A 13,323-nucleotide genomic window follows, 5' to 3' on the forward strand; every position below is an offset into this window, starting at 1 on the left:
GTGATGCTATGCAAATATTTAAAAAAAAAATAGAAGTAGAGTTTCTGGGAAGTTATTCACAGGACAGACTGGGGAAAGAAAGGATCCAGACAAGTGGTTTCCTAAGTCGGCTTCTCCGGGGCCCAAATCAGACTTAAAATAGGAAGTCTTTGTAACACACACAGACCAAGAGAGAGGTTCTGTGTGCCTGGGCTTGCTGGTGTCTGCACCATGAGAGACAGATTTCGATTGCTGCCAGGTGAGTAGAATTATAATGATAATGACGAATAACTAAAGCTATCTTGTATTAAGTCTCAAAGGAGAAAATCAATGAAACTGATTCCCAGGGCCAATCCAACAAAGATTTCTCATTTTACTACCTATATCAGATATCAGTCCAGTGCCTCCAGAGAAACAGAAACCAATGAGAGACAGAGAGAGAGAGAGAGAGAGAGAGAGAGAGAGAGAGACATTCATTCATCTTAAGGAATTAGTTCGTGAGATTGTGGAGGTTAGGAAGCTGAAATTCTGTAGGGCAGGCCAGTAGGCTGCAAACCCAGGGGAGACTTGACGTTACATCTCAAGTCTGAAGTCAGTCTGGAGGCAGAATTCACTCTTCCTTGGAAGAGGTCAGACTTTTTTTCTCCTAAGAACTTCATCTGATTGGATGAGGCCCACCCGGATTATGGAAAATAATCTGCTTTACTCAGAGTCTACTGATTTAACTGTTAATCTGATGTAAAAAAAATATCTGCCTAGCAATGTCTAGACTAACCGTTGATCCGATACCTGGGTGCTGTGGCCCAGCCAAATTTGTTACATGAAATTAACCATCATGGTGCCTACACTATTTTTTTCACAAGCGTATGTAGCCAAATTCTCTGAAAACTCTAATGAGCTATATATATCATCATCCTTTAGCCCATAGGCTTTGTGTGGGTCACAAGATGGTTTAAAGGACAATAACGTGGATAATAGCAAGGTCAACTTAGTTCTGACTAGTCTTTCTTTCCCTCAATGCTTAGTGTGATACCTATTACATAGTAAGTTAAGTGTTCCTTACACATTGTCTTCATTGCTTGCAGTTTTGTTTCCTGGTTGTTATGAAAATAGCCACATTTCTTATCATCTGATTTGTGGAAGATGATTTTTTTAATAGTTTATTGTCAAGTTGGTTTCCATTAACACCCAGTGCTCATCCCCACAAGTGCCCTCCTCCCTGCCCATCACCCCCCTTCCGCTCCCCCCCACCCCATCTGCCCTCAGTTTGTTCTCGGCATTCAAGAGTCTCTCATGGTTTGCCCGTGGAAGATGATTTTAACGCTGGGCACATTTTAGGAAAATCCCGTAAAGACACACAGATGTGAAAAGACTTTCATAGGGTTCATTGCCTCCGATGAATGGAAGGACAGACTCGAACAGGTGGGTCCAGTCTTTGCCTGTAGGGTAGATGCCTTCACACCTGCAGTGGTGTTCATACCACAGAGCCTGGCCAGTGACCCATCTCTCAGGACCAGACTGGGAGATAAAGGGAAAGGCCATGCTCTCAACGCACTGTGGGAGAGCCAGGAGGTCACTTGGAAGGAACCATAGAAATCATGGACGCGGCACCTGGAGAGGTCATTTAACCAGGAGATGGCGGCTCTACCTGCCGGTGCTCTTAGTTGTCACTCCATTCCTGTCATCAACTCCCCCTCTCTTGACTCCAGGGCTCCCTGCCCTGCTGATACCACTGTGAGCTAGAACTCAGACGTGGGGCTGTCTGACCTCCAAACCCAAGCTCTTCTCGTGTGCCCCAAAACATGTATGTAAAAGAGGAGACAGTGATCCTGGAAGAGGAACCCTCAGGGTAGATTTCCGCCATTGCCAGAGAACACAGAACCTGGCCAATCTGAGGACTTTGCGCATCAGGATCAACCCCCTCCACTGGGAAAGATTGGGGCTTCTACGCCGTATCCCTGACATCAGCTGTCTGCATATATTCTGTCCCCGTACCTGTAGCACTACTGAGGCTTCACGAGGACGGTGGCTGTTAGTGACTGACGCCTCTGGGAGTCAGAGAGATGGAGGGCAAAAACTGAGTCCTCAACCCCACTTAAGGTACAAGAGCCTTGCTGGAAAGCTGTGGGCTGCAGGACAGACCCACCTCCCCAGGAGGCAATGACCATGCCACCAGGAACAGAAACCAGAGCCCCTCACTCCTCTTTTTGCCTTCACACTGTGTTTTCTGCCTCAGGACTCCTGATGCTGTTGCTGCTGTTGACACTGGGAGCTGCCGCCCAGAACACTAGAGGTGAGTCTGCCCAGGTTTAGTGACGAGCTAAGTAGTGCATACTGGGGCCTGGGTCTGCCACTGACAAGGAAGAAAGGAGGTTTCTCCTCCAAGTGAGGCTCCAAGATGGCCTTCTGGAGATAAGAGAAGCTATTTCTTCCTCTCTTAATGTCCTGTCTTCTGTCTTCCTTTTCAAAGGCAGCCATCCCTCCACTACTCTCCCCTGCTCTACTCATAGACTCCTAGCTGGCAGCTGGTGGCTTCACCCATTCCTTGAGCCTTCTGGCTGTGGTCCCCATTGCTAGGGCCCCCACGCCTGTGTTCACTGGTGCCCTCTGAACTCTCCATGGGTCGATGCCTCCATCTGTCACTGCTCTCCAGGATTCAGCTCTTCATCTGGGGAGATCTTCACCAGCCCCTTGCAGAATTGTGATGCTATAGGGGCATGGGGTGGTAGAGGGGCATGGAGATGGGGGGGGAGATGGTGAGGTGTCCCAAACCCTTGGCCCTGAGAGCAGCACCCAGCCCTTCATCAAGGAAAAGAGAGCGGTGACAGGGTAGGGGGAGTATGAGGGGAGTGGACCATCAGGTTTTCATGATTAGTAGGTAGAATGTTGAAAGCTTACACAGTGGAGCTGGGCTACCCGGCTTCAAAGTCCAGCTCACCACTGACTACATCTGACATGTAGGAAATTCTTTCTCTTCTTTATGCCTCAGTTTGCTTGTCGGTAAATTGGGGATCATCACTGTACCCACCCCACATGGATGGAGTGAGATTTAAATTTTACCTGTGTGAAGAACAGGTAAAGGCTAGTATGGAGCAAATTGTCAACAAATGCCAAGTTTTATCCTCGTTACCGTTGCTATTATCATTTTCAAAGAACAAAGGAAGGGGAGAAAGAGTGGAAGCTCGAGCTCTCTTCCTGGCGTGAGCGCACCAGGAATTCTTGGCCCCTCAAGGTCGTGGTTTCCTGCCTCAGTGCTCACAGCAGACCTATGAGGCAAGCAGAGTACACGGTGGATTTTTTCCCACCTTCACCCATTTTGCCCCTCCCCCACCCTCCAACCTTGACAATCACTAATCTGTTCTCTGTATCTGAGTTCAATTTCTTTTAATTCCCCCAAAAGAGTGAGATCATACAATATTTTTCATTTCCTGTCTATTTCACTTAACATAATGCCCTTAAGGCCCATCCATGCTGTCACAAGTGGCAAGATCTCTCTCTTTTATGGTCAGGTAATATTCTGCTATATACATATACCATGTTTTCATTGATCATTCATCTATCAGTGGACATTTGGGTTGTTTCCCTGCCATGACTGTTGCAAATAATGTTGCACTGAACATGGGGGTGCAGATCTCTCTCTCTCAGAATCTGATATTATTTTCTTCAGATTAGTACCCAGAAGTGGAATTACTGGATCAGATGGTAGTTCTATTTTTATTTTTGTGAGAAATCCACATACTGTTTCCCACAGTGGCTGCACCAATTTACATTCCCTCCAGCAGTGTGCAAGCTTCCCTTTTCCCACATCGTCACCAACATTTGTTATTTCTTGTCTTTTTAATAATAGCCATTCTGACAGGTGTGAGGTGATATCTCACTGTGTTTTTGATTTGCATTCCCCTGATGATTAGTGGTGTTGAGTACATTTTCATGTACCTCTTGGCTATTTGGATGTCTTCTTTGGAAAAAATGTACATTCAGATTCTCTACCCATCTTTAAATGGATTAATAATACTCTTTGGGTTGTTTTTTTGTTTTGTTTTGGGGTGGGTTTTTTGGGTTGGTTTTTTTTTTTTTTTTTTTTTTTTGCTATTTAAGTTGTATGAGTTCTTTATATATTTTGGGTGCTAATCCTTTATCAGATACTGTCTATGATTTGCATTTCTTTTCTACCAAATTGTAGATTGTCTGCTTCATTTTGTTGATGGTTTCCCTTGCTGTACAGTTTGTTGTGGTCCCACTTCTCTATTTTGCCTTTGTTGCCTTTGCTCTTGATGTCAAGTCCAAAAAATTATTGCCTACGCCAATGTCAAAAAGATTACTCCCTATGTTTTCTTCTACAAATTTTATGATTTCAGGGTAGCATCATTTTTTAAATTATCAAATTTGGGCTCAAAGAGGTCAAGAGACTTATTCAAAGTCATACAATTAATAAACTGGTAAAAGTACATCCAGGTGTAAAACTAAGGAGTTTTTAAGAGTTAATGAGGATGTGGAGAGAAAGGAAATTTTGGGCACTGTTGGTGGGAATGCAGACCGGTGCAGCCACTGTGGAAGACAGTGTAGAGGTTCCTCAAAAAAAATTAAAAATAGAAATACCATACGATCCAGCAATTCCACTACTGAGTATTTACCCAAAGAAAATTAAAACACTAATTCAAAAGTATATATATGCACCCCTACGTTTACTGCAACATTATTTACAATAGCCAAGATAAGGAAGCAACCCAAGTGCCCATCCATTGATGAATGGGTAAAGAAGATGTGGTATCTATCTGCAATGATACTACTCACCCACAAAAAAGAATGAGATCTTGCCATTTGCAACAACACAATGGAACTAGAATGCATTATGCCAAGTGAAATGAGTCAGACTGAGAAAGACAAATACCAAAAGAGTTCACATATATGTGGAATCTAAAATATAAAACAAACAAAACCAGACTCTTTTTTTATTTTTGACAGAAAGAGAGAGAGAGAGAGAGAAGGAACGTGTGAGCAGGGGAGAGGCAGAGAGAGGGAGAGGAAGAGAATCCCACGCAGGCTCTGTGCTTGTCAGCAAAGAGTTCAACTTGAATTCATGAACTGTAAGATCATGAACTGAGCTGAAGTTGGATACTTAACTGACTGAGCCACCCAGGTGCCCCCAACACTGGACTCTTAAATACAGAGAGAAAACTGGTGGTTGCCACAAGGGAGGTGACAGGGGGATGGGCAAATATATAAAGGGGATTAGGAGGTACCAATCTCCAGCTATAAAATAAATAAGTCACAGAGATGAAAAGTACAGCATCGGGAATACTGTAGTATGTAATAATATTGTATGGTGACAGACGGTGTCTATGCTTATCATGGTGAGCAATGAGTAATGTCTAGAATCGTTAAATCATTATGTTGTACAGCTGCCATTAATATAACACTGTATGTTAATTATACTTCAATGAAAATATATTTTAAAAAAGAAAGAATATGGGATGACTGAGTGGCTCAGTCAGTTAAGCATCCAACTCTTGATTTCAGCTCAGGTCATGGTCTCATGGTCATGGGATGGAGGCCCTCATCATCCACATTGGGCGTGAAGCCTCTTTAAGATTCTCTCTCTCTCTTCCTCTGCCTCTCTCTCCCACTCACATACTCTCATTCTCTCTCTATCTCTATCTCTTAAAAAGGAAGGAAGGAGGGAAATAAGGAGGAAGGAAGGAAAGAAGGAAGGGAGGGAGGGAGGGAGGGAGGGAGGGAAGAGGAAACATTTCTATAGTCTTTTCTTACTTGAGTATAGTTGACACACAGTGTCACATTAGTTTCAGAGGTACAACATAGTGACCTGACAAGCGTATACATTATGCTATGTCTACCACAAGTGTGGCTACCATCTGTCCCCACAAATCAATACACTGCTATTACAATAGCATTGACCATGTTCCTTGTGCTATGCCTTTTATTCCCATGACTTATTCAGTCAATACTTGAGAGCCTATATCTCTCTCTCCCCTTCACCCAACCCCCACCCCACCTCCCTCTGGCAACCGTCTTTTGTCTCTGTATTTATAGATCTCATTCTGCTTTTTGTTTGTTTCATTCATTTGGGGTTAGTTGGTTTTTTTTTTTTTTTTAGAATCTACTTCTGAGTGATATCATATGGTATTTGTCTTTCTCAACCCTGTTCACTTAGCATAATACCCTATCGGTCCATGCATGTTGTCAAAAATGACACAAAATCATCCTTTTTATGGCTGCGTAATATCCCATTGTGTATATACCACATCTCCCTTATCCATTCATCTGTTGATGGACACTCAGGTTGCTTCCATATCTTGGCTATATAAATAATGCTGCAATAAACCAAAAAAAAAATGTTTTATAAGCTAAGAAGAACTATGCACAAGTAAGATAGGATTCTTTAGTACTATTTAAATCAGTTATTTTTCTCCATGAAATAATTTTTTAAGTATGCAAAAATAAGCTTTTAAAACCCAAGAATTATGGGATGGCTGGGTGGCTCAGTCGGTTGAGCGTCCAACTTTGGCTCAAGTCATGATCTCATGGTTTGTGGGTTCAAGCCCCGTGTTGGGCTCTGTGCTGCCACCTAGCTCAGAGCCTGGAGCCTGCTTTGGATTCTGTGTCTCCCTCTCTCTCTGACCCTCCCCTGCTCACGCTGTCTCTGTCTTTCAGAAAAAAAAAAAACATAAAAACCCAATAATTAAATTACACTACATATCTGTTTAAGAAATGATACAAAATGAGAAATGTGTCCATTTAAAAATTCTGTTGCAGGCCCTCCTGAGTGGCTCCATCAGTTAAGCATCCAACTCTTGGTTTTGGCTCAGGTCATGATCTCACGGTTCTTGAGTTAGAGCCCTGCTTGAGATTCTCTCTCTTTCTCTCTCTCTGCCCCTCCCTGCTCTCTCTCTCTCTCAAAATAAATGAATTTAATAAATTTAATAAATAAAAATCCTGTTGTATATGAACATATTTACAAAACATTTAAACAAATACAACGTAATTTTAACCTAGAAAAGAGAGAGAGAGAGAGACTGAGAAAAGAAAGAAAATGAAATTTCAATCTCATAAAAAACATCAACTATTTTTATCAAATTGGAAACACAAAAATTGAGGGGCATATGGGTGGTTCAGTCAGTTAAGCACGGAACTTTGGCTCAGGTCATGATCTCACAGTTTGTGAGTTCATGCCCCATGTCTGGCTTTGTGGAGACAGCTCAGAGTCTGGAACTTGCTTTGAATTCTCTGTGTGTGTGTGTCTCTCTCTCTCCCTCTCTCTGCTCCTCTCAGTCTCTCTCTCTCTCTCTTTCTCTTCCTATCTCTCAAAAATAAGTAACATTTAAAAATTTTTTAAAGAATTCATTCTTTCTCATTGCCATGTAGTATTCCATGGTATAGATAAACCACATCTTCTTGATCCATTCATCTGTTGATGGACACTTAGGCTCTTTCCATGTTTTAGCTATTGTGGAGAGTGCTNGAAACTTGCAAATTGATTTTACTTTAAGGTGAAAATAAATACAACTTGAATAAAGGAAGCTGGAACTAAAGTTTGCTTTAAAATTTTTTTAATGACACTAAGAGGTTTTTATTCAACAAAATAAGATCATAAAAAGAGATTATAATACTTAAAAACAGGTAAGGCAGAAAAAAATTATGGGTACATCTTACCACAATAAGAAAATAGGGGAAAGAGGGAAATTGTACAGTTTTTACACCAAGAAATACTTTTCATGTACTCAAAAGTCTTAGATGCATATATATTGGTAATAAAAGAAAATATTCCTAACGTGTAGTGGACTTACAGGTGATTTTCTTGGTTCTTCTTCTTCTTCTTCTTCTTCTTCTTCTTCTTCTTCTTCTTTTTGTCATTTTCTTTGTCCTTCTAAGAGTCCATGTGTCATTTAATATCTGGGGGAAAGTAATTTTATCACGGGAAAAAAAGGTGGTGTGACTCCTGCCCAGCCCCACTCTCCCGATGCCCCGAGAGGTATCCCTAATGGCTCCCATATGCGTTTGTACGCGCGTCTCACGGAGACTCGAGGCTGGGCGAACACGGGCAGGAGACCTGCTGCCGGTGTGGCTGGACCTCCACTCTTTTCTGGGAGCACGTTTGGCAGGTTGAGAATTTCTCCTCGTCACGTCTCCCCCTCCCGCACACCGCATTGCCACCCATCCCCCACTGGACTCCACCCCATCCCACAACCCTGAAGACGGATATCCAGCCATTGCCACCCTCTGAGAAGACGGGAGGGAAGTCCACTGCCCAGATGGGGCTGAACACGAATGCATCGGGAGTGTGCATCTTCCCCCATGCTGTCACCTCCTGGTGCTGGGACCCACAGCCTGGGCCTGGGCCCTCAGAAGGGAAGTCCACAAGCTCGGGTAGGAAGCTCTGCTCTGGGGGAGACCAGTTACCTGTCTTTGCTCATCACGATGTCATGAGCCCTTTCAGGCTCTAAAAGTCTTTGGTGCCCTGATTAGGATGTTCAGGACCAAACATTCTGTCCCTGCATTTTGATTCATCTTATTAAGTTGTTGATGTTGTTGACAGCTGATGGTGTCCAGCTCTTGCTCTGTGGGTCCCTGAGCTACTCAGAAGGGACCAGGTTCATGGACATCTTTCCTCTCATGTTTAGAGAACAGGAAGATCTAGGAGGCCAGGAACCCACCTTGCAATAACTCAGCTGTGAGCAGCCTCATGTTGCTTCTCCATTTCACATCTATGATGGCCTCTGATTAAAGGGAATTCCTCCACCGACATCCTGGGGCATCTGGGAAAAGCCTGACATTGGGATTTAGGGGAGTGCTTAGAGAATTAGGAGGTGTACTTAGGTCACTGTGAGGAAAGTGAGTAGAAACCACCAATGCTCAGGGACCTGATCATCTGCCTCTGTCCTCAGGTGTGAATGCTGAGTGTCACCCCAGACAGCCCACAGGCCATGACTGGCTCCACCTCTCAGCATCGAGGGGGGCCTTCCATACTGCTGGTGCCCTGACCAGAGCCCACCCCAGGTCTCCAGTGGTACCAACAACACCACAGGGAAGGGTCTGGACCCTGACTCAGTGCCTCTGTTTATCCCACAAGGTCCGCAGAAGGGGATGCAGACCTTCTTCCAGCCCCCATCATGGAACAGTAGCATCTGACTCTAGGAGCCCTCAGGCCCAGCCAGAGAACAGAGCCGAGCAGTCAGCAGGCTTTCTGGAACAACTGGCTCTGCCCAGTCCAAGCTCGGGAGTGCAGCTCAGGAGCCGCATCTGTCCGGCCTTCATTGTCGGGTCAGGCTGGTGACCAGGCCCTCTGCCTGTGAGAACCTATTCCTCTGAAAGTGACCCTTTATCTTGTTGTATTCCAGACATCAACATGTGTGAACGGCCCCGGAGAGCATCCTGTGCCCCGTCTGTTGACTGCCAGGCCACGGACGGGAGATACTGCGTGTGCGGCCCAGGGCAGCAGCTTATTCCGGAGATGACGTTCCGGAATGAGAGTGAAAGCATGTGTCAAGGTAAGAAGGACTTCACACGTTCCATCTCCTCACCCATGAGGTTTGAGGTCACCCACCCTACTCTCTTCGGGCATCAGAGAGCTGTTCTGGGCACCTATGCCTGTGTCCTATCCCTCCCCAAAGCCCAAGGCTCAGATCCCTCCACAAGAGTGCCACTTACTCAATTTTGGATCATGTCCCTTGCCTCCTGAGATTTTATTTTCAGATTTTATTTTCAGATTTATTTCACTAGAGGGGTGGCATTTAACATACTTCACAAGCTCACAGCATGTTATCTCACAGTGCAATATCCACCCTCTTCTTCTTCATCAATGGCGGCCAAGACGAGATTCCCCCTTCCCCCCTCACTCCCCCAAGATACACACAGGCTCAGCCACACCAGGAGCCCTCTCAGCCCCCCAGCGTCATGATGGACCCAGGAGCCCTGTCCATAAACGTGGGAGGGGGGAGACCCGAGGGTGGGCCTACCTTCCCCAGCCAACAACCCTGTTGGGAGGTGACGCCTCTTATATCACTCTAACCGGCGTCTTGGCCTCCAGGCTCTAATTCCCCATGCAAGGCTCTGCCCTGAACCTCCCCAGTAATTTTAGTTCCCAGGCCACTGGGCAACTCAGATGACTAGGATGTGGAGGATATTGTGAAATGGTAGGAAGACTGATGTGGGCTACTCCACACACACTCTACGATTTAGGTGAATGAAAGAGACTGCCGTCTGGGCTGGATGGAGAGAGGGGATCATTGCCAGAGGTATGACCCTTTTCCAAGGAGGTCAACCCAGGCCCCACGTTGACCCAGGCCACTCAGACAGAAAGTGGAGGCTGAATCCCACTTGGCAGGGCACACAGGTCTGCATCCCTGGTGGGAGGTCAAGGGCGGAGAAGACAGAAGCATCTGCCATCCCTTGCCCATCGGCGCCTGGTCCCCTCTCCAGCCACCCAGCCCTCACCCACCACTGGCCCTACTCAGATATGGATTCTCGCCACTTTCTTTTAGTCTGGAGAATTCCTTCATGGGGATCAGAAAAGGCAACTTCACTGCCCCAAGGCTGCCTGACTGAATGTCAGCCCCACTGTCCACCTCAGTCTGGTCCTCGCTGTCCTGATGACCCTGCCTAGACAGTAGTACCTTCATTCTCCTGACCCATTCTCTCAAGCCTGGGAGGAAGGGCCTCTCTCAAGTGTGGGACTTGTCCATGTCCATGGAGCTAGGGTCTCAGAGTGAGTGTGGATGGGAGCGCACTGTCCTGTGAGGATCACCAGGATTCTAAAGTTTATGCAGGCAGTGAGAATTCACCCTGGGGAAGTGGGGACAAAGGCTATTGCCAGATGCCATGACAGGTCCTGGTCAGGAATGTAGCATTTTCCCTGCACTTGGCTCCCTGGAAGGCCTACCCTGGACTTGTCTGTGTCCTCAGGGTGGGACTCAGGTGGCCGTGATGTCCCTGCTGCATCTGGGAGCCACCCAGGAAAGCTGAGAGCACCAGGGCTGACAGAGAGGGCCTGGACCACCTCCATCCACATGTGGGGAACAGAGCATCTGGCCACTCCATTCTCCCATAGGATGCTCCATATGAAATAGAAAAGGCACTCACTCACCAGAGAGGAGAGAGCAGGGCCTTCTCCAGGCAGATTTCTGCCCTTTCCAGAGAACAAAGAACGTGCCTATGGGGAAGGCACACAGATTTGAAGATTTTCTCCTTATAGATTTACTCCCCTCCACTGGGAGAGGTTAGAGTTTCTACGTTGTATCCCTCGCATCAGCTGCCTGTGTATATTCTGCCCCCTCACCTATAGCAGCTGAGGCCCCACGAAGGCTGTGGTTGTCCTTGACTGTCGCCTGGGGGAGTCCAGGAAGACGGAGGGGACAGGCCGAGTCTTGGTTCTGTGTAAGGCAAGAGCGTCACGGATGCTGCTGAAAAGCTGTGGGCTGCAGGCAGAGCCTCCCTCCAGGAGGCAATGACCATGCAGACAGGGGTTGAAACTTGACCTTGACTCTCTTCTCTCTGTCATCTCTCTGCTTTTCTGTCCCAGGGCTCTTGGTGCTGCTGCTGTTGACACTGGGGCCTGTACAGAAACTGAGTGGTGAGTCTGCCCAGCCAGCCCCATTGGTGACATAAACTGGGGCATGCGTGCTGGGGTCGGGGTTCTCTCATCAATAATGGGGTAGAGAAAGGGAGGTTATGGAGTAGAGGAAGGGAGGTTATTGCACAAATAAGGGTCTAGATGGTCTTCTGGGTATAAAAGAAGCTGCTTCTTCCTCCCTGAATGTGCAGAGTTTTCTGAGCTCTTCTGATGGCAGCCATCCTTCTCTTTCCTGCCTTGCTCTGCTCCTGGACCCCCAGCTGACAGCTGGCTCCCTCCATTTCTTGAAACTGCTGACTGTGGTCTTTGTCCCCACAACTTCTGGCTCCACAGACTGTGCTCCATGGTGCCCTCCAAAGTCCTCATGTATCAATGCCACCGCCTGTCGCTGCTCTCCAGGGTTCACTTCTTTATCTGGGGAGATCTTCACCAACTACTTGGAGAATTGTGACGGTACAGGGGCCTGGGGTGGGGAAACAGGGTGGAGGGTGGGGGCACACAGAGATGGTGCCCTGAGAGCAGCACCCAAGCCTTCCTCAAGGAAAAGAGAGAGGTGACAGGGCAGGGGGAGTATGAGGGGAGTGGACCATCAAGTTTTCATGATTAGTAAGTAGTGTTGAGAGCTTACACAGTGGAGCTGGGCTGCCCAGGTTCAAAGTCCAGCTCACCACTGAATGCATCTGACACGTAGGAAATTACTTCTCTTCTCTATGTTTCAGTTTGCTTGTCTGTAAATTGGGGATCATCGTTGTACTTACCCCACATGGAGGGGGTGAGATTTAAAATTTACCTATGGGAAGAACAGGTAAAGACTAGTATGAAGCAGACTGCCAAACACAAGCTCTTATCATGGCTACCGCTGTTATTACTATGATCATTCTCATTGCACAAGGAAAGGGGAAAGAAACAAAGGACCTGGAAGTGCAGGTTCACCTACTGGTGTGAACTCACCAGGGGCTGCTGTCCCATCAAGGTCATGGTTTCCCACCTCGCTGTTCACAGCAGGCCCACAAGGAAGCAAATCTAGCACCAGTTTTTCTTCCCACGTACTTGCACCCCTACCAATCCATCCCCACCTCTGGCACCCACTCATCTGTTCTTTGTATGGTTGAGTGATACTCCCCTGTACGCACACACCACCTTTTCACTATCCACTCATGCATCGATAAAAACTTAGGTTGCTTCCGTACCTTGCCTATTACAAATAAAGCTGCAATGAACACGAGGATGCTGATTTTCAAGTTAGCGTTTTTGTTTCCTTCAAATAAATAACCAGAAGTAGAATTGCTGGATCACGAGGTACTTCCATTTTTAAGTTTTTGAATACTTTTCTCCACAGTGGCTGCAGCAATTTGCATTCCCACCAACAATATGCAAGGTTCCTTTTTTCCCACATCCTCACCAACACTTGTTATTTCTTACCTTTTTATAATAGCTGTTCCAACAGGTGTGAGATGATCTCATTATGGTTTGGCTTTGCATTTCTCTGAAGATGAGTGATGTTGGGTACCTTTTCATGTACCTGTTGGCCTTTGGATGTCTTCTTTGGAAAATGTCTATTCAGATCTTCTTCCCATTTTTAAAATTGGATTGTTTAGGTTTTTTTTTTCCTACTGTGTTGAATGAGTTCTTTCTATATTTTATTTTATTTTTAAAGATAGTTTATTGTCAAGTTGGTTTCCATTAACACCCAGTGCTCATCCCCACAAGTGCCCTCCCCCATATCCATCACCCCCCCTCCCCTCCCCCCCCCCCCT

At 46.2% G+C, this 13,323-nt stretch overlaps 1 protein-coding gene across 1 annotated transcript in view; it reads left to right on the forward strand.

Moving 5' to 3' along the window:
- The first annotated feature begins 210 nt into the window (after window positions 1–210).
- Window positions 211–13,323, forward strand: part of LOC144232856 (adhesion G protein-coupled receptor E2-like) — a 26,827-nt gene continuing 13,714 nt past the window's right edge. The window contains 5 exon segments of the mRNA XM_077765696.1: window positions 211–238; window positions 2,216–2,272; window positions 9,336–9,485; window positions 11,516–11,566; window positions 11,885–12,019. Of these exon segments, the coding sequence (XP_077621822.1) occupies window positions 211–238; window positions 2,216–2,272; window positions 9,336–9,485; window positions 11,516–11,566; window positions 11,885–12,019 (421 nt within the window).

The sequence above is a fragment of the Crocuta crocuta genome, unplaced genomic scaffold, assembly GCF_008692635.1.
Source record: "Crocuta crocuta isolate KB4526 unplaced genomic scaffold, BGI_CrCroc_1.0 scaffold693, whole genome shotgun sequence".
NCBI lineage: Eukaryota > Metazoa > Chordata > Mammalia > Carnivora > Hyaenidae > Crocuta > Crocuta crocuta.